Source organism: Aptenodytes patagonicus, chromosome 1 (assembly GCF_965638725.1).
Source record: "Aptenodytes patagonicus chromosome 1, bAptPat1.pri.cur, whole genome shotgun sequence".
NCBI classification, from domain to species: Eukaryota; Metazoa; Chordata; class Aves; order Sphenisciformes; family Spheniscidae; genus Aptenodytes; species Aptenodytes patagonicus.
In genome coordinates, this window is record NC_134949.1 from 82,362,081 (window position 1) to 82,386,132 (window position 24,052).

The 24,052-nt window shown below is 43.3% G+C and overlaps 1 protein-coding gene across 1 annotated transcript in view; it reads right to left on the bottom strand.

The window, feature by feature from the left end:
* Positions 1-24,052, bottom strand: part of LOC143155806 (potassium voltage-gated channel subfamily KQT member 1-like) — a 531,395-nt gene that overhangs the window by 495,281 nt on the left and 12,062 nt on the right. The window contains exon 2 of the mRNA XM_076328783.1: positions 3,375-3,465. Within this exon, the coding sequence (XP_076184898.1) occupies positions 3,375-3,465 (91 nt within the window). The remainder of the gene's footprint in view (positions 1-3,374; positions 3,466-24,052) is intronic.

Below are 24,052 nucleotides of genomic sequence, written 5' to 3' on the forward strand. Positions count from 1 at the left end.
AAAAATTAAATTAGATTATCTCAGACAGAGCTGGCAAAAACCCTCCCAAGAGTGGCAGTGAATACACAAAATATTTGGTAGTACGAGAACAAAAACCTCCTTCAAATGACAGCATTTGCCAAGTTCAATACAAGCAATTTCACCAGTCCTACTACCACGGAAGTAAACCAATTTTACCACAATGATGATCAGATGGAGATTTACATATTGTCTTTTCTTCATAAATGCAAAGAACAGAAGTTTCCTTTTACGCCCAAGCAAGGCCATCAAATACAGCAATTTACAGCATTTGGGGAGGCATAGCGTCAGCCTGTATCGGAAGCTGTAGCTATGCAACATCTTCAATAGTCTCAAAGATGACAGATTGGTCTTAACATTCAAATGCAGGGCCAAAGAGTCATATTTCCTTCCTCCAGAATTCACCTGAATTTTCAGAGACTTGAAAACATATGCTTGTGGGGCGGAGGGAGGAGAGTAATGGTTTGGGGCTTTTTCTACTTTAAGTTCCAGCAACTGCTTCTTCAGCCCCCTTTTTCCATTCAAACTACAAACACTGCTTTGGAGGGCCTTCTTGATATGGTATTCCCTCCTTGGTATATTCACATAGCTTGTCTGAATGATGATAGGTTTCACACTTGACAAGAAATTATCTTACACCACCCAGATGTATTAAAAACGTTACAAAATTAAGTCTTTAAAACACAAGACTTTAGTGGCTTAGGACACATCTGCAGTTACATCTGTTACTAATGTGCCATATCTACCCCAGTGACACATATTATCTAAAATTGTATTTGGCACATCATCTCACCCTCTCTAAGAAAATACAAAAACATTTAAGTGTCTACAAGTATCAGATGCTATCCTTCTTGTCAGGCCTTACCAACTTTCAACATTACCATTTTGAAGCTGATCCTTCCCAACTGTTAATCTACCTCAATATAATGAAAAGCAGTTTTTCCACAATTGGGAAAATACCACAAGCATCACATATTAGTACTTATTTGCTACTGACTAACAGGGCTATACAAAGAACTACAGGTTCCTTTGATCGGGAGAGAAACAAATCAATTTCATTTTGAACTTGATCCAATAGATGCTTTGGTCCAATTTTGTTTCTCATCATACTGGCAGTCTCCACTGTTCTCAAACACCTTCACAAGAGAGCAGAGCAGCACGGAAGGCAGAATACATAGGCATGTGTTTTCATATTTTGGTGAGAGAAACTCTCTCTGGTTACACGAACAGTCACCTATGATATGAAGTAGATCAGAGTAATGACCTACAACAGAGTAGAGAGCAATGATCTCCAGGCTTCTGTGGGGTTAGCACTCTCCTGGGTAAAATGGGAGATGCAGTTTGAAATTCCTTCAGGTAAAGGTGGGGAGAAGTACTCCAAGCAGGCGTCTAACCATTTAGCTACTAGAAACAAGAAACCTCACAACTCTATGAAAAAGAACTAATTTAATTAGCTCCAAAAGCAATCTTTCAAGTGTTGTAATTAAAGTGAATTTATTTCAGAGCAAACTCTAAGACTCACAGTTTTAAGACAAATGCTTTCTAGGCAAGTGAATCTACAGTAGCCAGCAGAACAGCTAACCTCTGTGCTGGCCATTTCTAGGAAGCAGGCTGAGGAAACAGCAGGGAGGAAAATAAACTCAAAGAGGTATCCTCCGGGGTACGGTTGTAACACAAGGTGGCCAAGAACTTGTTCCAGCCCTGCCACTGACTATGCACGATTCATTTGTTAGATGATAACATCACTTAAAAATAGCTAGCAATGCTATGTGGGCACTATGTGAACCACACATCTGTCTTCATCTAGTCATTTTTTGTTCAACAATATGTGTCTGCACATGCACATACCATCTACACAAAAACAATCAGCTAAGCATTGAATCCTTGCCAGTATTACTGTTTTGGGTAGTTACACTGACCTATAATCACTCTACATCTTTCAGTGAGTATGAGAAGGCTACATATGATTGGCAGAATGCTGCACTTTGTTTGACACTCAATATGGCTTAAAGGCCAAGCAACATTTGTTACAGGATTAACATTAATCAAAATCCCAAAATAACTCAGGGATCCTAATGATGGCTTAGTCAATTGCATGCAAAGGCTGCATACACTAATGTAGTCTAACCCATAGGAAAACAAGTAACTGATTTTTATTTTCAAACCAGATGGAAAACCAAAATCCATCACATTAAAAGTCACCACTTAGCAAAAAAAAAATTTACAATAAGAATACTGAGATTATCACACATTGACATCAAAGGATTTGAGTGGCTAAAATACAGATATTGTGAGCAGCTGTTTAAAAGTGATTTACTCCATTTGTATCAAGAATGTTTCATCTCCATTCTTAACTTTCTACAGGTGAAGAGGGGCAGGGGGGAACAGAGGAGGAGCATTGTCTGGAGTCCTCATGCAAATTATTTGTATTTTTATTTCCCACCTACTTCAAATTAACACTTAAAAATATTGTATGTATGTTGCAACAGTTTATACATGGTTGCTGGATGTGATTTCACATTTTTAAGAGACTTAATAGCTCAGGACTGGTAACACAGTTCAGGTACATTTCATCTGTAAATTAGCCACTCAGTCCAGCGATTAAAAAATTGTTTCCTGGCTGCTGTGAAAACAATAAGCAACCTCTGTACACCTCCAAGTGAGCAGATTTTTCTATCACAGCACCTGTTGTTTAAATTACGACTGAAGATCCTAATACCAAGAAAAGGATATTAGATAAGCAACACAATGTCTTTATGCTTTTGCAAAACACCAAGTACGAAACTTAATGTATGCTCAAGAACCTGACACCCTAGTGGATTGCTAACAGCCGCAACAGTTAAAAAGCACCAACTTCAAAGCCAAATCATTGATGCATAGAAGTGTGATAGAAGCTCTTCCTTCCTGTTCTATATACTGGCAGACTAGTCTGACAGAAATCACCTACCCCCAAGATTCAGATACTTCTGAAGAGCATGGTTCTTGGCCAATTTTTTACTATAAGACTTAGAAGAGATTTGTTTTAAAAATGCATTCCTGCCTGTAGAATATCCTGTTCCACACTGCATAAGACTGATGAACACCAGTTGTCCACTATAAGAGCTACAGGGTACAGTTTCATATCTTATGAAAAGCAAATTTATAAAAACTGTTAATCTATCAAGTACCCTCATAGTTTACAGATCTAGAAAATAATCATCCCCATTGAACTATGACCTTCCTTTAATGAAAGCAGGTACTATTTTAAATAACCTGGTAGCATGCTTCGCATGAGGATTTTTAACAGTTATCTTCCCTGTTCACCTAAAGCAATTTAGTCAAACTGATTAGAGTCTTTCCCAAAAAAGTTCACTTACCATCCAGAAAAGGGTTCCAGTGGCAAATTCAGAATAATGTTCTATAGTAGATAGTACACTGAATATTAAACAAATCAGCACCAAGAGAAATCTGTAAAAAGAAAACAGTGTTTAGTGACTCATCAAGTTGAACTGTAAATCTAAATCTAGTTTTAGCTCTCTCATTCACAGAACTTTTTGCATCACCAGTACGTTGTGTTTAATCAGTTAATTCTTCCTAGTCAAGTGAATATCATCATTCTGCATTCAGTAACTTTTAAGAAACATGGAATAAAAATGACAGGAAGGCTGAACACAGTTAAATCAATAGGTAAAACTCACATTATCAAGCATAATTTCCCACAGAAGCTTGTCATAGTGAATGTTTCATGTTCCACTGATTGCTATATAGCTTATGTGCTGCAGTAGAAAGGTATCATAATTGATAATGCATTAATTAAAGCAGAATTAGACATACGACTGGAGTGAGGAACAGTAACTTTAATGAAAAATGTTCCATTAAATGCATTCCATAAATTCAAAGCATACATAAATACAGAAGAAATGGCTACTACCACAGTATTTCTAGTATCACCATTCAGATCAAGAAAAAAATTCGGAAGTCTCAAAATATATACTCCTGCCCCAAAAAATAGTTTAAAAAAGCAAAATTGAAAAGTCATAAGAATTGGAAAACAAAATGTACAGTTGAATCCTAGTTGATTAAATGCTTAAATGCTGGCAGAATACCCATTACTTTGACGTGTACAATGTCTCGGCCATCTTTCCACCACTGGTAACATGTTAAACATTTAAACAACTGGTGAAAATAAATGATGTATGAAGAACTCTGATGGACAGACCAGAAAGACAGACTTCTGATATGTTTGCACTACAGTTTTCACCACCTCTTAAGGTCATGCAGAAAACAAGAGAAAAGTAAGAAAACTGAAATTTCTTCCACTAACAGCCAGAAACATTCCCTCTTGTGTACCAGCTCTTCCAGCTGTCCTTTCCTCTGATTCCATGCCAAGAGGCTGTATCTAAACTCCTGAGCTCCCAAACCATCAATTAAAACCTTAACAGTCCTGCATATGACGAGACATTTTTCCAATGAGAAACCCTTCTGAAGAAGATAAACACTACTGACAAGGCTAGTTCAAGAACTTCAAAGCAAATGACAGACTAACAGCCCTGGTGGCTGTACTATTAAAATTGTGAGATTTCAGCAAACAGAAATAAACAAACTAACTACACCTAGTGTGCTTTTGGTAGCTTTTACATGAAAAATATAGGAGGAAGAGCTTATCAGGAAGGGGAAAAATTCATGTTCAACCTAGAGACCAGTGACAAGATGAATTCCTTAGGATTCTGTTCAGGGACTTGCCCTGGTCAACATTTTTATCAGTGTTCCAGAAGAGGAAATGAAATGTACCTCATCGAGTCCACACATGACACCAAACCAGGGGTTCAGTCAATAAACCTGAGGGCAGAGCCACTGGTTAGAGGTGCCTGGACAGGCTAAGGAACAAGCCTGCAGGAATCTCACAAAACACAACATGAACAAATGTCAAGTCCTGCACATAGTGTGGGGCAGGCCCAAACCCACATCGGATGAAGACTGCCCGTATCTTGGGCTGCCTCCCCTGTAGCCCTGACAGCATGTGAAGGGCAGTGATGGTTTCCTTTTGCCAGACTACACCTGGGGTGGTGCACACAGATGGGTCCCCAGGGCACAGCACAGAGGTGACAGACCGGAGGGAGCTTGGCAGAGGGCAAAAGCAGCATGAGGACAACCCTGACCCAGCATGAGCTGGGACAGATGCCACTGCCCTAATGGCGGGGGAAGCCCTGCCCCTACTGCCCACCATGTGTTCCACTTGCCCCAAAATCCTGTACATCTTCCAGTCACCTCGTCTGTTCCCTTCACCTATTTCTGCCCCCAGGGGTTGCTGTTTTGTAAAACACCGTACACCGCTTTTTCACAGACTGCCCTGTGACTGGCTGATAGGACCACTTGCCCCTTCCTGTCTACATCAGAAAGGCACCAAAGCAGGACGCTCCTGCCTATGATATACTTGGGGAAAATTAACTTAAATTATTGGCAGTTAAAATAGATTTGGATAGTGAGGAAAAAAGAAAACTAAAACACCTCCCCCCCCCCTTCCTTTCCCAGGCTCAACTCCTCTCCTTCATTCCCAGCTCCTCTACCTTCCTCCCTCACACGTGCCCCGAGCAGTGCAGGGGGATGGGGAATGGGGGGGTTGTCATCAGTCCACAACACTTTGTCTCTGCCCCGCCTTCCTCCTCCTCACACTGTTCCCCTGCTCCAGTGTGGGTCCTTCCACAGGCTGCAGTCCTTCAGAATAAACCTGCTCCAGCGTGATCTCTCCAGAGGCTGCAGGGGAATTTCTGCTCTGGAACTTGGAGCACCTCGTCCCCCTCTTCCTGCTCCTCTCACCTTGGTGCTTGCAGGGCTTGTTTCTCACACTTTTTTCCCCCTCTTGCCTCACAGCCTATGCTGTGCTTTTGGCCTTTCCTAAATGTGTTTTCAGCCTTTCCTAAATGTGTTTTCCCAGAGGCACCCCACCCGTGGCTGAGGGGCTCAGTTGTGCCCTGCAGCCGGTCCATTGGAGCTGGCTGGAACCAGCTGTGTCTGGCATGGGGCAGCCCCAGCCTCTCCCCACAGAGACCACCCCTGCAGTCACCCCTGCCAGCACCTGGACACCAAAACCCGATACAACACTATAAAATATGGAATATAGAACATAGAAACTAAATATAAATATACATATAAATATAGATATAAGGGAAGATACAAATAGGCGTAATATGTTACTTACTTACTCATAGATGCACTTTATATATATACACACACTATAGAGTATATATATTTATATCTGTTTATATAGCATATATACACACATGTAGATAAATAAATTATATATAACATATATCAGAAAAAGCATAGGCATACAGTGTATAAAACATGCTAAGAGCTAATGAAATGAATAATTAATATTTAAATGTGAATAGAAAGTTCATTAACACAAGTAAAAGGCAGGTTCAGCGCCCCCCGCTTTACAAGGTAGCTGAACAAGCACAAACATGTATGGTCTGGGGGAATTCCACAAGGGTGGGGGGCACCAGCACACTGGGGGGACAGGAACAAGTTGGAGGATGCCTAAGGACTGCCCCCTGCGCAGCCCCCTCTGTGTGGAAAGCAGAGACCTGTCCTGTGAGCTGCACCAAGAGACCCCCGTGTCCAGCCCCAGACAGCCAGGATGGCCGTGGCCACCCCATGTAATTGGGGCAGTTGCTGGGCTCGGCACGGCGCTGCGTGGCTTGGGCAATGCTGACTGTGAAAATGGGAACCCCTAACCGAATGGGGCCGGGTCTCATGACACAGGACATCATACTTTATGTATGCCACAATGTCCTTCAACATCCGTTACAAATGAAACCCAATCACAATGATGCAATGCAAATCTTGCAAACAGCTTGCAGTGTTGATGGTATAGGAAGGATGAACTTTGATTTTGCCCGTCCTAGAATATTACTTTGGGTTTTCCAAAAGGCAAGAAAGTATGTTTTTCTCCTCCAGCAAAGCTGAATAATGCTCCAATTCTCTTGATTATGGGATTCAGTTTAATTACCACTGGATCAACTCCTCTGTGAACATTTTCTGCTCCAATAAGTAGAAAGAGAGAGAAAGACAGATTTATCCCCAAAGTTCCTGATAACATAGTGACTCGTGTTGAGGAGCTTTGCGGCATTCACTCTACAAACCATCACAACAATAAACACTAGTGACTAAAACTTCTGTGAATAGAAATAGGACATGAATTAGTTCCTCACATCCAAGCCCCAAAGGCCAGAACAGTAAGTCTAGATCAGGTACAGCAGATATAAGAAATGAAGCATGCTCTTCGGGCCAAATTCACTACTTAGAAGTCAGTATAATCATACTGATTAATTATTTACATACAATATCCATTAACACTAAATTTTTAGTAGCCTAAATAAAATGGTGCCAGTTTTGAATTCCAAATGGGATTCACCTTTTACTAATAAAAAGCTGAAAGTTACCAGAGTCATTAAGGTAACTGATATTTTATGCTTCCTAACAAAGTAATTGGCTGTCAGGGAGCAGTGAGAGTGACACTGCTCCATTAACGTCAGGCAGCAAGGGTAACAACAGCACAGGCAAGGCCATCCCCTAACTCACCAGGATGCAGATTTGCAATACCTAAGGAGGGCTGAGGTGGCAAGAGCAACCAACTCCATCAGCCCTTCAGTGATTTGTCACACAAGGTGAGATAGGGAGGCAGGTCCAGCATCCATTCAAGAAGCCCAGGCAAGAACAGCAAGGGACATGACTGTAACATAGGTCCAAGGTCTGTCCAAGAGACAGGGACTGGTACAAGACTGGAGACAAAGCTACCTACAACACAGATTCAGGTTTAGCACTTGCAAAGAACTACTTGTGTATGGAAATACCCAGAATACCTGTTTGTCTCAGATGGAAGGTAGACTGAGCCAATATTCTTTATGCAGCACATTCAAACCACAACTAGAACCAGGGAAAACTGGAGAATGCTAATATCAATGGACACACAAGGGTCCTTCAGCTTTCCTTTTCCTCTCGTAGGAATGCTTCAGATTTTTAGACTGCCTCAGGATCCCCAGGAACACTGAACAGAGGATAATGAACACTGAAAACAATTCTCATTCACATAACTGATATGCTTGGTCCAGTCATTCACATACTGCAAGTCAACTGCATGTACATGCTAACACAGGCAAAGAGAGACAGTTGTTTCTCAGCTGCCACACAGACAACAGCTGACTTTGTTCAAGCCTAAAATTGGATTTGAAGATACAAAAAAATCCTGCTTAATATCTGAAGTCAAAGGGAAAGCATGATGCAAGAGAAACTGAAGCAAACAAACTTCTTACCAGAAAGGTTAGGGTTTTTTTTTAAAAAAAAGGATAAAATCCCCACCTTTTTTTGTGGTTGTTTCTTGAAAACAACATAGAGTCCAAATTCAGCATATGACCCTTTTTAATAAAACTGGATAATCAAACATTACATAACGCAAAAATCTATACACTTTTGCAGACAAAAGAATAGGAGTCTTTACTTCAACAATATCAAGCAGCTAAGTTAGCATGTTTATAGTTAATATTTCAATGCTTGCCAAGGCATTCAAGCATGGCCAGCAGGTTGAGGGAAGTAAGCCCTCTCCTCTGCTCAGCACTAGTGAGACTGTGCTGGGAGGGCTGGGCCCCAGTTTGGGCTCCCCAGTGTCTACAGGCAGCAACAGCAAGGAGTGACTCTGTTAGAGGGTCCCCAGGATGAGGCCAGGCCTGGAGCAGATGACCTGCATGGGAAGGCCAACAGCACTTCCCGTGACACAGGAGCAGCCTTTCTCTCTGGCAAGGAATATGGCCCACAGGAACAGTCCCCAGGAAAGCAGCCCTCAGCCCATCAGCCCCCTGCCCTTCCATAGTGGGGCAACCTCCACTCCACAACCTCGCTTGCGGTAGAACCAGCTATGTCCCGCCCCTCGGGGTGGGGACCAAGCCATGCATGAAATTGTAATGGTCTCCTGATGTCACCAGTGGTCTAACTGAAGCCATTTCCAGACTGTTACAAGAAAGGCCTCCAGTGGTGGTGGGAGACCGCCACAGGGATCTTGGTGTCCCTTCCTGCTCAGCAAGGGTTTCTGGCAGCTATGAGTCAGATGGGGTGACTGTGGGAGAGGAGAAAGGACACACAGAGGAGGAGGAGCAAGGTGGGGAAAACCACAAGGGACAAACGAGCTTCCCTCCTCCAAACAGCAGCAGCCCTGCAGCCCATCTAAGACAACTCACCCCAAGACAAGCTGCTGGTTTTGGATGAGCTGGAGGGGTAGCCACTGTCACGACATGTCACCATGGCTGAGGTCCCCCCAAGAAGAGGAAGCAACAGATGACCCTGCAAGACGGCCATCACCTCTCCTCCGCACCAGCCTGGGCACAGCTCCCTCAGCAAGCCCACCATGGCTCAGTCAGTATCTACTTGCAAGGCTGAGCATACTGTGCAGCAGTGGCAAAGGCTCTCCGATGGCTCTTGTCCACTGCCAGAACTGGGACAGGGATATCACCTGGATGACAGCTATTGCTCCTACTCCTCTTGCATCCCTTTAGGGGTCATTCAGGGAGGACAATGCACCTAGCACAGGCCTTGGACATTCACTGGAAACCATGATCATCTCACCTGACTTTCCTTCACCACCACCTCTAGCTAATTTCTCCATTTCTCTCCATCACTTAATGACAACTCCATTTCTTTAGCATCCTCCCCCTGCATAGGTTTCTGACACCTATTAGCACTTTTAAAAGTTCTCTACCAATTACTTACGGTTACAGTATAATTACTGCGTAGTTACTGGAGTTAGTCAAAGTACACATACTTTATAGTTGTTGTTTTCTATAAAGCAGAAAACCAAATCTGCACAGGGCAATTCTGTGTTATGCTCATCTCAGGAATTTGTGTGATTACATTCTGTTCTTAGGTTATTTTTAACTATTTCTGTCAGCTACAGGTATGGAAGTTATTTAGTTGAACTCTTAGTCTCCCTTCAGACCTTGTTTAAGTGATGGGTAGCAAATGGTACATCTCTAATACGCTGAAACAGTAGCTACCTTGGTGAGAGAGTTTACAGCGGCAGCCCAGGCACTTCATGTGTAAGTTTAGTTACTACAGAAACAATTAAAGCTGTGGGCTTTTTGTAAATCAGTACTGTGAAATGGAAGGGAAAAAGATCATCTAGATAGATGTATTTTTAAAATTTTTTGGGGGATGAGCTTGCAAAGATAATGGCTCCTCTCTGTTTACTCTGAACTGTGAGCTCTGCTGGGATAAGAACAGCTATCCACCGCTACGTATTTTGCTTCAGGTATTACTGTAAAGTAGGTTTTCAGATGCTTTCAGGTAAGTGTGGTACCTTAATATTGTAAGATGATAACTAAAAAGAAAATAGCACTAATGCTTATCATATAAGTTTGAGGTTTCTACAGAAGTAAAAGTCTAACCAGTCTAAATTATTTGATTGGCAAAACTTAGGGATTCAGAAACAGAACCCTTGAAAATCAGACATGCAATTCCACTATGCATGCTACAGGAAACAGGAAGCAATAATAAATGCCATTCTTTCCAGCTTTGTAAATGATAACTCACAAGGAATTAGACAGAAAGCTGATGTTTATTATAATGCTTAAAGGTAATTCTCTATAGTACTTTTTTGTTTTCATCACCTTAATAAACATTTTAAATTGTTTTCATTATCTCTATCTAGCCAATTTATTTCAGTACAAATCAAAATTTAGGATTTAAAACATTACTCCTATCTAACACAAAACAGAAAATGGTCTTCCTTTTTTTCTTTTAAAAATATAATGGGAATATAATAGAAAAGGAACTGTATAAATTAAGTAATAATAATAATTAAGTAATAATTAAGTAAAGTCCATGTGAAGGATGACTTACCATGCCATATAATGGGTGGCAAAATCAATAGCCCAGCTCAAGTGCATCTACACCAATGCACGCAGCATGGGCGGCAAGCAGGAGGAGCTGGAAGCCATTGTGCAGCGGGAGAGGTATGACTTAGTCGCCACCACAGAAACATGGTGGGGTGACTCTCACGATTGGAGTGCTGCAATAGATGGCTATAAACTCTTCAGAAGGGACAGGCGAGGAAGGAGAGGCGGTGGGGTGGCCCTGTATGTTAGGGAGTGTTTCGATTGTCTAGAGCTCAATGATTGTGATGATGATACGATTGAGTGTTTATGGGTAAGGATGAGGGGGAAGGCCAACAAGGCAGATATCCTGCTGGGAGTCTGTTATAGACCACCCAACCAGGATGAACGGGCGGATGAAGCATTCTACAAGCGGCTGGCAGAAGTCTCACAATCGCTAGCCCTTGTTCTCGTGGGGGACTTCAACTTCCCGGACGTCTGCTGGAAATACAACACGGCAGAGAGGAAACGGTCTAGGAGGTTCCTGGAGTGTGTGGAAGACAACTTCCTGACACAGCTGGTAAGTGAGCCTACCAGGGGAGGTGCCTCGCTCGACCTGCTGTTTACAAACAGAGAAGGACTGGTGGGAGATGTGGTGGTCGGAGGCCGTCTTGGGCTTAGCGACCATGAAATGGTAGAATTCTCCATTCTTGGTGAAGTAAGGAGGGGGGCCAGCAAAACTGCAACCATGGACTTCCGGAGGGCGGACTTTGGCCTGTTCAGGACGCTGGTTGAGAGAGTCCCTTGGGAGACAGTCCTGAAGGGCAAAGGGGTCCAGGAAGGCTGGACGATCTTCAAGAAGGAAGTCTTAAAGGCGCAGGAGCAGGCTGTCCCCATACGCCATAAGAAGAATGGGCAGGGAAGACGACCGGCCTGGCTGAACGGGGAGCTTTTGCTGGGACTCAGGAAAAAAAGGAGAGTTCACCACTTGTGGAAGAAGGGGCAGGCAACTCAAGAAGAGTACAGGGATCTCGTTAGGTCATGCAGAGGAAATGAGAAAGGCAAAAGCCCAGCTAGAACGCAATCTGGCTGCTGTCATTAAAGACAACAAAAAATGTTTTTACAAATATATTAATGACAAGAAGAGAGCCAAGGAGAATCTCCATCCTTTATTGGATGTGGGGGGGAACACTGTCACTGAGGATGAGGAAAAGGCTGAGGTACTCAATGCCTTCTTTGCCTCAGTCTTTAACAGGCAGACCAGTTATCCTCAGGGTACTCGGCCCCCCGAGCTGGAAGACAGGGACGGCGAGCAGGATGAACCCCCCATAATCCAAGAGGAAGCAGTCAACGACCTGCTACGCCACCTGGACGCTCACAGGTCTATAGGGCCAGATGGGATCCACCCGAGAGTGCTGAGGGAGCTGGCGGAGGAGCTCGCCAAGCCGCTCTCCATCATTTATCAGCAGTCCTGGTTAACGGGGGAGGTCCCGGACGACTGGAGGCTTGCCAATGTGACGCCCATCTACAAGAAGGGCCGGAAGGAGGATCCGGGGAACTACAGGCCTGTCAGCCTGACCTCGGTGCCGGGGAAGATGATGGAGCGGTTCATCTTGAGGGCACTCACAAGGCATGAGCAGGACAACCAGGGGATCAGGCTCAGCCAGCACGGGTTCATGACAGGCCGGTCCTGCTTCTATAGGTCTCCTTCTATGACCAGGTGACCCACCTAGTGGATGAGGGAAAGGCTGTGGATGTGGTCTACCTGGACTTCAGCAAGGCCTTTGACACTGTCTCCCACAGCATTCTCCTAGAGAAGCTGGTCTGGATTCTAAGCTCACGGCTTAGACAGGTGGACTCTTCGCTGGGTGAAAAACTGGCTGGACGGCCGGGCCCAGAGAGTTGTGGTGAATGGAGTTAAATCCAGTTGGCAGCCGGTCATGAGCGGTGTTCCCCAGGGCTCAGTATTGGGGCCGGTCTTGTTCAATATCTTTATCGATGATCTGGATGAGGGGATCGAGTGCACCCTCACTAAGTTTGCAGACGACACCAAGTTGGGTGGGAGTGTTGATCTGCTCGAGGGTAGGAAGGCTCTGCAGAGGGACCTGGACAGGCTGGATTGATGGGCCGAGGCCAATTGTATGAGGTTCAACAAGGCCAAGTGCCGGGCCCTGCACTTCGGCCACAACAACCCCATGCAGCGCTACAGGCTTGGGGAAGAGTGGCTGGAAAGCTGCCTGGCGGAAACGGACCTGGGGGTGCTGGTTGACAGCCGGCTGAACATGAGCCGGCAGTGTGCCCAGGTGGCCAAGAAGGCCAATGGCACCCTGGCCTGTATCAGAAATACTGTGGCCAGCAGGAGTAGGGAAGTGATCGTCCCCCTGTACTTGGCACTGGTGAGGCCGCACCTCGAACACTGTGTTCAGTTTTGGGCCCCTCACTACAAGAAGGACGTCAGGGTGCTGGAGCGTGTCCAGAGAAGGGCAATGAAGCTGGTGAGGGGTCTGGAGAACAAGTCTGATGAGGAGCGGCTGAGGGAACTGGGGTTGTTTAGCCTGCAGAAAAGGAGGCTGAGGGGAGACCTCATCGCTCTCTCTAACTGCCTGAAAGGAGGTTGTAGTGAGGTGGGTGTCAGTCTCTTCTCCCAAGTAACTAGCAATAGGACGAGAGGAAACAGCCTCAAGTTGCGCCAGGGGAGATTTAGATTGGACATGAGGAAAAATTTCTTTACTGAAAGAGTGGTTAAACATTGGAACAGGCTGCCCAGGGAAGTGGTTGAGTCCCCATCCCTGGAGGTATTTAAAAGACGTGTAGATGAGGTGCTTAGGGACATGGTTTAGTGGGCCTGGTGGTGTTGGGTTGACGGTTGGACTTGATGATCTTAGAGGTCTTTTCCAACCTTAATGATTCTATGATTCTATGATTCTATGATTCTATGATTCTATGATAATAGAAGAATGATTAAGAAAACCAGTCTCATAAATTGCAATGTTTGTGAGCTCTTCTTGCAGGTAGCTTTTTTTCCAGTGCTCAGTTGCTACTACAAATCACAGTAAATACGTGGTCAATTCCCAGTCCAACTTATCTGGAGCTGCCAATGGACCCTGTTATCAGCACCCTGCTCTGCCCACTCTATTTGGGTGCTGTGGATTAAAACAGGCACCCTGTTGGTGAGGACACTGTCCCTGCTTATGGTGGGGTCAGTCTCTGCTCCTGGTTCACTCCCTCTCATGGAGTAGCCCTGACCTTGCTGCACCCTGACAAACCCATAGGAAAGAGCAGCAGAAAGAGATTGTTATGCAGAGTCACAGGAAGAAACGGTCATCACATACCACCCCAACCCCCCACAATGCCCATCATCTTTATGGAAGAATTTTGATGGATTGAGTGTAACCTGTGCTGAATATACAAAAAGTTGAAACCAGAGATGGGGGAGGATGGGGGTTTAATGTGTTTGATTGATTGTGGTGGTCTCTTTTTTCAATAACTGAATCGGTGATGAGAAGTTTGTGTTGTTTGGCAACAAATTCCTCAGAATTCCCTGGCTCAAGACTGTTCTGCCTGTGACTTCAGGCTCCTAGCCAGATTGTTGGGGTGTTGTCCTGGGAGGTGGAAGATGTGGGTATGAATCTCCTCAGCCTCAGAAGGGTGTTAAGCCCAAGCACATGCTTTAGCTCCGAAGCAGAAGCAGCAGGAGCTAGTCATTAGCATCAAGTAGAAAGACTGGGCCAAACATAGGGGAATGATTTTAGGCACCTAGTTGTAAGAAGGTGGCTTCAGACTGTAAAACCTCTTCTTACCTAGGCATACAGTTCAAGGCTGTTGGTTCTATCCCAAGGGTCTGACATCTTGATCTACTGGTAGAATTAATAAATAAATAAAAATTATACTGCATTGATTTCCAAAGGTTCCAACTGTTTCCAAAACAGTTCAGGTTTTTTTCTGAAAACTGCTCAAAGGAGACTAAGTCACCTACAGAAGCAAGCTTTTTGAGATTGCTACCTAACCCCTCAATCTTCCGGATGCCTTCAGTAAACCTCTCCTGACACCCAGCCACTATGTGGTTCTCTTGAACTCTGTTCCTGAGTATGCCCTGCATTGGCCTTGTCTTAACTGAGAGCCAGCTGGTAAAGGCCTAAGATTCAGCAGCACTGTAAAAGAACAAGCCAAACGTGTGCTGCCAGGAGTAAAGGCAAGAAGGAGCCAATGGGGAAACACGTTTATCATGCTTACTGAAAAATAAATTCTGATTTCTGTGAATCTCTCGTATTCGGGAAGCTGTTTCACCACTTTTGATGGTGTTAACGAAGAAAAATAGGTTTGTGGTGGGCATCTTAATGATTTCTAGTTCTTCATTAATGGCAAATACCCGGGGCTGAAATGGCTTTAGAAAAAATAAGGCTGAAAGGGAAAAGAGATCCAGATAACACATCCTAGTCAAGGCTAGCAGCGCTTTTAGCACAGGACAGATCTTAGCCACGTTCTTATTATTTACTCAGTTACACAGCCTGTCACCCAATCCTGCTAATTCTTTCACTTCAACATACACAAGTGGCCGAGCATATTATTCAGCAGTTTTACTTCCAGCCCCAAATGTTTATCTCTTTGAAAATGGTGGTATGTATAAGGGGTACATACCTGTTCAAGAGAGAGATCTGTCCAAGTCATAATAAAACTGATCTATTGCTTTAATGAGCCGCTACGCTGACCAAAGATAAGCCAGCCAGCAGAGGGGGCAAAAGTCCCACTTTCTTCCCATAAGCAGTATTACTGGAGAGTGATACTCCAAAAAAAAGAAAACCAGAGCAAAGCGTTGAGACACTGAAACACAAGCCAGCCTTTGTCAAATGGAAAAGAGCAAGTTGATAAGGAGTTTACAGCGTAAGTGTATTGCCAGCGTCCAACACTAGAAGAGTATAGGCATGGGAATATGCAAATCTTTAGCCCTTCCTTAACGCAGTAGCACTGCTTTCCATGTAAAGAAAATGCAGATATAAAAGTAAGGTAACCAGGGTTGTAAGATTCCCCTTTTCTTCTTACGTTTAATATGAGAGGAGTATATTAGTACACAGAAGCCCTCACAGGCACTGAATGCCCCACTCGGTTGGATGCTGTGCTCCATCAGGCAGTTTATCCAGACAGCTTTTACTTCCAATTAGCAATCCCAGTACTGCAGTGAGATCAGGACAGTGTCAAAAGCATACAGAACTTGGATCTCTTGAAGCTCAGACCATCCTCCAGTCAATAGTCATGGGCACACAGGAACTTTGCTGGTCCCTGAAATAACCACATCAAACAACTCAAGCATAAATTTACCAAGCACTTCTTGAAACTAGTCTGTCTGTTGATTCTCATCTTTTTTATGAGACTGGTGTTCCACTCCTACCGCTATTACAGATCTTATTGCTAGGCAAAATGCATGTATAAAGGTATGGAAAGCTTCCTCTGAGTACAGCCCCTTAATTTCTTCCAGATCCCTGCCAGTTACCTCCTTTCAAAATCTCTTTGTCTTCTTTTACTGCCCTCACTAGTAATAAATAAAAAGCCAGGGGTAATTCACATTCTAAATATTGCCTATCAAGATACTGAGGATGACAGTGCACTTCACACCTTTTCTCCTTTTCCACTCTAAGTTAAACAGAGAAAAGAACTGGATATTCTTACATAACCTGCAGATATTATCACTACATCTTCAACCACATCTCCTGTTAGGCCTCTGAAAAAGTAACCAAATTTGTAAACCTCAAACAAGAGGTTTACAAAAAGAGGTTTACAAAAAAGCTGAGAAAAAGGTGATGCAAAGTGCCAAGATGTATGTGCATAAGGATGTATAAGGGAGGACAATCGGTGCCATTTATTTACTAAGGGATCCAGAACTGTCCAAAGGCTGCTAATACAGCCTGCAAGTTTTGTAACTTCCAGCTAATTGTTGCATCCCTCTTGTATTTATGTGTTGAGACTCACTCTCTCTCTCTCTTTTTCCATTTCCAAAACACACATTAAATTCACTTAATTTATAGCACTATATGTTCTTGCCAGTGAGTGTCACTCCTTCCCAGTGAATAACAAAGGCATCATTTTGCTAGCACAGGATAGGCTAGACATTCTACGGATAAAGTATCATGTCCTCACATAAAATGCATTTATTTGAAAGGTAGAATCACTGCTGATCACTTTTGGTCATAAAAGATCAAGACTTGCTTTTTGCAAGAGGGGGAGGGTTAGCTTCAGAGCACCTGGATATATTCCCGTCTCAATAATCTCCTTTCCCAAATTCAAATCGTAATGTAAAACCCTCCTGGTAATGTCAAGCAGCAAGTTTTTTTCTTTGTACACTACACTATTAACAACTTCAAGCACTGAAGTGCCCACATCTAGTGACCGTGTTTGTCACTTCTGTCAACTGCATGACACAACAAAATGATACCTACAAAGCGTATGAAAGTTAAAGCTATCGGTGAAGACACGCTTGAGACTGGCATTCAGAGCAAGGCAGGCAAGGATGGTATCAGCTCTAAGCAGTACTAGACTACCATACTGTGTTATTCCAAGACAGCTCAAAGTAGGGATGGATGGGCTCGAGACTTGACCTTGATTCCAAAAAATGATAAATTATTACAGCCTGTTTACTGGAACCTGGAAGAATAACAAGCCTGGCATAGAAATGTTAGGTAATGTCAGAAAGCCTGATATTCAGCTTGAATGCCAGAAAGCACAAGGAGACTTTAGCAACTAACATCATGATGGGGAAATGAGTGGTTTCTTTGTCCAAGTGATAAAAAGCCATGCTAAGCAGTGGCAAAAGCAACTGAACCATAAGCATGAGGGCAGCTCACACGAGGCGAGTACAGATTAAGTTGCAGTGAGGACAAAGTCAAAGATAACTGCAGACTAACGACTGAGTAAGGGCAGCAGGTTCCTCACAATTACCAACAGCAAGAACAGCAACAAAAAAAAACAAACAAACAAACAAAAAGCAAGTAAGCTCAGTTCAAAGGCAGTTCACCTAGTCAACCAGCAAGCCATGAACTGACAGTAAGGATGTTGTTCCAGCAATCTCTAATCACAGCAAAGCTCTGGCACAGAAGGTTTAGAAAAGAAGACTACAATAATTTGTCTGGAATTAGAGACACGTGCTGCAGGTATCGGTCTGTTGCACTGCTCAGCAGCAAACTGCAGTGGCAGCATCCTTGCAAGTAGTTTGTCACCGGAGAAAGCTGTTCTCTTCTTATTGAACCCACCTTGGCTGAAAGATACAGCCGTCAAGTGTCCTCAGTTGTAAATCCTAAACCAATCTCAGTGATTTTTCCATTTTATGTGATGGGAAGACCATACTTACTTTCCAGTTAGGCAATTTATGTGGGGAGAAAAAAAGTGTTAATAGACATTAAAACTGCTAATAATTACCCAGACAATTGTCAAGGCCATGTGAGGCCCATGTCAGGGCACTGATCTCAGCCTGTCCCAGTCCCCGAGGAGAGGCCCAATGCCTGGGGCTGGGACTGCCCTGGCTGTCCCCCTGTCCTGCCCTGCTCCCTGGCTGGTGTTGTGTGATGGGTTCTGGCTGCAAGGTCCTGCCCTGCTGGCCCTGGGGAGCGCCTGATGCTTCCCAAGCCCTGGGGAAGCCTCCGGCCCCCGCAGAGCCCTGACAGCATCCACCCATTCCTCGCCAGGCAGGAGAGGACTAACTGCTCCTACTGATCCCCTTTCTGCACTGTAACACTCTGTTACTGCTTCCATGTGAAGCTTTCAAATTGCACTGAAACAGGTACTTTTGTAGAATTGTTTTTAAATCCACTGTCCTATACTGAAGCCTTTCGGTGAGCTATGAAACTGTGCTTACTGAATGCTCACCTGCTGTTTTAGGCTGCAGCTGCTATTTATTACACCAAAGGTGAACTGAGTTTTCCGAAGTGAGTAACAACAAAATGCTACGGAAGTGAAGGCGTGATCTGGGGTTGATCGTGTCCTCCTAGTTCCAAAATATCTCATGGATTAATGAGGAGCCTTTTCCTAGGTTGCCTGGCAGAATCGGTACTATTAGATACCAGAACCTAGAAATCACTTTTCACAGCTGTGATTTTACCATAATGTAGGTTAGTCTAAGGTTTTTCTTGCTGAACAGCTGTTTTAATTGTTGACTACACCAACTGTACTGGTACCTAAGGATTTAGTATTTTAAAAAAACATCTGAAGAGTACATGCAACCCTTTCTAATAAAAAAAAATAGAAACTACCATGCACACACAGGAGAGAAAAGCCTTACATAGCAATCTTATGGAAGCCTTTATAAAAATACTGCTTCTTTAGCTACCGCTGGATTAAGGCATTTCTAAAATAGGTTGTAGCCCACAGCAGGAATGTGTTTTCCTTCACACACAAAACCTGAGTGACTGCAGCGCATCTACCTCTTGAGCTGAATTACGGAACATATTACCAGCATATCACCTAGACTGCTGAATACCATTTTGCTTCCTGATGTATTAGTGAGAGAAAGCACAAATCCCATGATCTGACGCAGTTTTGCCAATACTGCATGACTGCTAACGTGATTATTCATTCAAAATGAGAATATTTTGGGGAGTATGAGACAGACAAATATGTTATAAATCAAGCCTGACTTAAGAAGATTCTTAAGAAATTAAGAGTGGGGCTCAGACTGAAGAAAGCAGCTTGGGACTGTTCAGATCTCAGTTCATTATGAAGGGAAAAAGGGCAAAAAGGAAAAGAAGAGATATGCCAGTTTTAGTTTTTGTAACCTGCTTAAGATGGTCTGCTTATATACAAGAAAAGGGTTCCCACCATGATGAATTTCCATTCAGAACTATTATTTGATGCTTTTTACAGCTTTCTAAGCATGTAATACGCACTTGGTCAAAGGATTGGAGCACTGTATTTTCCTCTATATGAAGGGAGAGTAATTCCTGGCAAAGGGCTATGATGGAGGATTACAGGGGGAAGCTAATGTGTAAAATGGCCGTGGCAAAATAAAATCTCTGACTGAAGTGCCTCAAGCTGTCAATTGGGATTTTGCTCACTTGATAATTTCTTGTGCTTCTGTCATCTTGTTTTGATGATAAAGATTCTTTTCTGTTCATGGTGTGTTTTTCTCATCTCATTTCCTTCCACAGTTTTTGCAGCTAAAACGGCTATTCTCTACAGAGACAGTGAATTCTGGACACCATTTTAGATGCCAAACAGGAGACAACAGTAACCCGTTTTGCAGGTAATACCTGCAGCTCACTTTAATTTCTGTTATAACCATAAATGGTCATCACTTCTAAAAATTAAGATTATAGGATAAATTATTACATTTAATATTGCAAATAGTAACATATTTTGATATATTTAATTTTTTATTGAGACTAAAATATCATAAACATTAACAACACTTGGAGGGTTCTTTATCTTCTTATTTTTTAGTTTTTAGAGTTAAAACAGTGAAAGCTAAAAATATATATAATCAAATTTAAACAGCTGTACTGTTAATATCATATTGATTCTAGGAATCAGTACAACTAAGAAAGACGTAAAACAGATTCAGATTTTTATCTTGAATATCGAGATAAAATAAAGGTAAAAATCCCAAAATAGAACCATTGAAAGCGGTATTAATTGTAAACAATGTGGATGATGAACACAAACACACTCAAATATATCAAAATAAAGTTAAGCTTCCTACTAGCAAAGGCAAAGGCATCTTGAGAAGCAGATGGCGTTTATTGCTTTCTGTATCCAAAGGTCAATTTTCGTGCTCATGAGAGCTCATACTCAAATTAAATGCTCTGTATTTTTACATACCATAAAAGAGAAAAGCGAGAATTACCTGTTGTAATTCCTGATGTGTTAAAAAAAGAATTAAAAATTAAAATGTCTTTTGCCTGTGTGTTGCAATGACTATTTCAGAAGTTGTAAAACCTGCTGATTCCTTGACAGCAGAATTTGCTCCTGACTTCAGCTCTGCTCCGTAACCTCCCGCTTGAAGACATAACCTTAAAAATAATACCACCCTTCCCTACCACCAACTGACCAGCACGTTTCTTGCACTCTATATTCCCTGTGCTGTCCCACAGAACCATATAGAGGAGCCAGAGCTACACGCCAGGTTGCAGGGAAAGCTGGCAGAACAGAGCAACAGTGAAGGCTAAGGGAGCCCACAAGACCATGGACTGATGCGGGAGTACAAGCTTTCTCCTTGCTCTGTGCAGAGCAAAGTGAGATTCTCAGCCAGCACTCAGACAACAGCAGGATGACTTACATGAGCTCAGTGATAGTAGCTTGAGAAAAGGAGAAAAGCAGGATACAAGCCTGAAAAATAATCCCTAACTATGGATATGAACAGCTTCAGCAACAGTGCCATTTTTGCAGCAGTGTTCTACAGTCCTTTTTATGTGGAACAAACCACTATGCATTGACAAAAACTGTATTTTATGGTCCATTACATTTCAGGTATCACTGGGAAAATACTGTACAAAATTATCTACATTTCATTCTTTCCATGAATAACATAAAGGGAAAAAAATTGTTCAGCAGGCATATACAGCATTTCTTATTACACAGAAGATCTAGAATACAGAAACAAGTATTTTTTCTAGTGTGCATAATCTCAATAAAAAGCTCTTTCCAGTACTATCTATCAGCTGAAAGTGGTGAACAAACAAGACTCAGTTCTACTGCTCAGGCATACACTTAACGTGGTAATTTTCTGTTGGCTTCCTCCAGGCTCTGTGACAGTTTTATACCATCCAGTTTTGAGTCAGAACCTGTCAGAAGACAGGTTCCTCTGAGTGCAAGAGGTGCCTCGAACCAAGGCCTTCCCAATACCAAGAGCTCCTTTTTGATCACAACTCCCCAAGATGCTGGAAACCTCCCCCAGTAGCGATACTTTACATTTCAAACACATCTGTTCTTCCTTTTTCCAAGTAATCCCAAACAGAGGACCTAGACCTGAGACGCTCTAATAATCTTCCTGTACAGCCTGTGGGCTGCTGCAGTCTGCCATCTCTTGTGTGTTGCGGATGGAGCAAGACTGCACTTCACTCGTAAGAGAAAAGCAACAATACACTTCCTTGATAGAAACCAGTGAGTTAAAGTTCAATGGTAAATGCAACAGTGGTTTAACAAGATTCAATGGCAAGGTACACTTGATTATTTACTGCATAGAGGACAGGGTCAGACAAAACTGTCAGGGAGACCCTCCCGTTGAGTCATGAGGTTCAGAAAGGACCCCCCTGCTTTCTAAACTCCTTCTCAGAGAGGGGTCTAGGTGCGGCTGGATCCAATCCTAGTCCCAGACTTGGTCAATGGTTTATGTCTAAAGGATTATATATGCGCAATCAATCCTTTATATCACTTAGCTAAGATTTCAAAGTTTAGCATGCTATTAGTCACTTACCGAGGATCTGTTGCGGCAAGGAATCTCTCAACCTCGAGGAGTAACCTTGAGAGTCGTCCCTACTCAAGAGGAGATCCCCCTGTGCAGCCCGCTGCCCTGCAGGAGAGCTCGAGGGGCCCTGGGCTGTCCACTATTTATAGAGTAAGGTGATTGACTTATAGTCATATTTGCATATCAGCCAGTCGTTTGACTCACTGCTCCAGGCAGCCCTTGGCTACTGTGTTGCCATCCGTCCCCAAAGTCCAGGTAACCTGGGTGCAGCCACAACAACCCCCACGGGGGGTCATTGCTTACGCAGGGCAGGGGGGGGCACACCGCCACTCCGTGAGGACGGAAAAGCCTGCTGAAGTGAGTGGGAATGGCAAGTACCTAATTACTACTCCTCACAACCAACATGAAAGTAGATCTTCCCATTCTTTACTTGAAGTGTTTAGAAATTGAACTTGAAACAGATAAGGGATAGTTTCTGGTACTATCAGCCAGAGTCAGATAGACTGAAGATGGCAAAAATAACAGGAGCATTTTAAGGTAGATATAAAAACATATGCAAAAAACAAAATGGTACTGTTCCAGAGAGTGATCTTGCACTACATAATTTCCCTTTCACTTAGCACAGGTAGCAGTTCATGGGTGGACACAACCTCAGTGTGAAGAAGTTGTGACTGCTCTCCCTTCTCACTGGGTATGTGTGTCCTGCAGGGGGAAGCAGGAAAGGGCTGGAGCTGAGACCCTTGAGGTGCCACTCAGGACCCATGGTTTACATAGCAGCCCCAGAGACAGGTTTTAGCCATTGCTGGCGATGCCCCTGCCATAGCAGTGGAGCTGTTCATACTCTCAGTGCACACCACAAGCTGTTGGAAAGAAGCCATGGGGTTGAGCTGGGTGAGTAAGTGGTATCTGTGTTATGACAAAAGTGCTGGAGACAAGTAGGGGAAACAAAGCTCAAGTCCTCCCTGCACCCCAGGTAAATCCACTCTCATAGAAACAAACAATCTTTTTGCACTTTTTTCTCTAATGCAGTGGAACAGCATTTCCTTCTCCCTCTGATATCTTTAAACCAGCACTGAGCGCATACTGCCTTTGTATTTTTTTAAGGTTACTATCTCTGTCATTGAGCCATGCACCAGAATGCAGGTTAGTTTTGACAAGTCTAACCTTAAACATAAATGGCTTAATTAATTGCCAACTGATCTGCAGAATCCAACAAGCTACAGCTCTGTTGCCTCTTGGGCAATCAGGAAACCTCCCTGTGGATTGCTCCTAACAGCCTCTGGGATGGTAGATACAGCTCTAACCAATGACCTTTTTAAACATACTGGAGGAAAAAACCTTGGGTGAGTGCCAAACTCCCTATAAAGAGCAGAACAATAGTTGAATATGTGGTACTACATACAAACCTTTAGCAAGACTCACCACTAAATACCACTGGTTTGTCTTTAGGTCTCACTTCACGTTTTGGTTTGAGAAACAAGCTGTTCCTCAAAATGCAATAGCAAAGTCTACCAGTGTTAACTTGTCAACAAGTGACAACCAGATCCTGGGTCTCCCTAAATATTTCTGATTAGATTTCTGGGATACTTATAGGTAGGGTAAGTGGATGGGTGTGAGTTTTATGTTGTTGGCTTGGGGTGAAAGTATTTAAAGCTTGTCATATGACAATTTCCCTTTCCCCACCAGCTGCCAGTTTGGCTTTCGCATGTTCTCTGTTATCCATATTCTCTCCTGCAAAGGGCAGTTCTCTGTGCTGCAAGGGGGTGAAAACAGGTTGTGATTGTTTACTTGCTTCCAAGTAGCTATT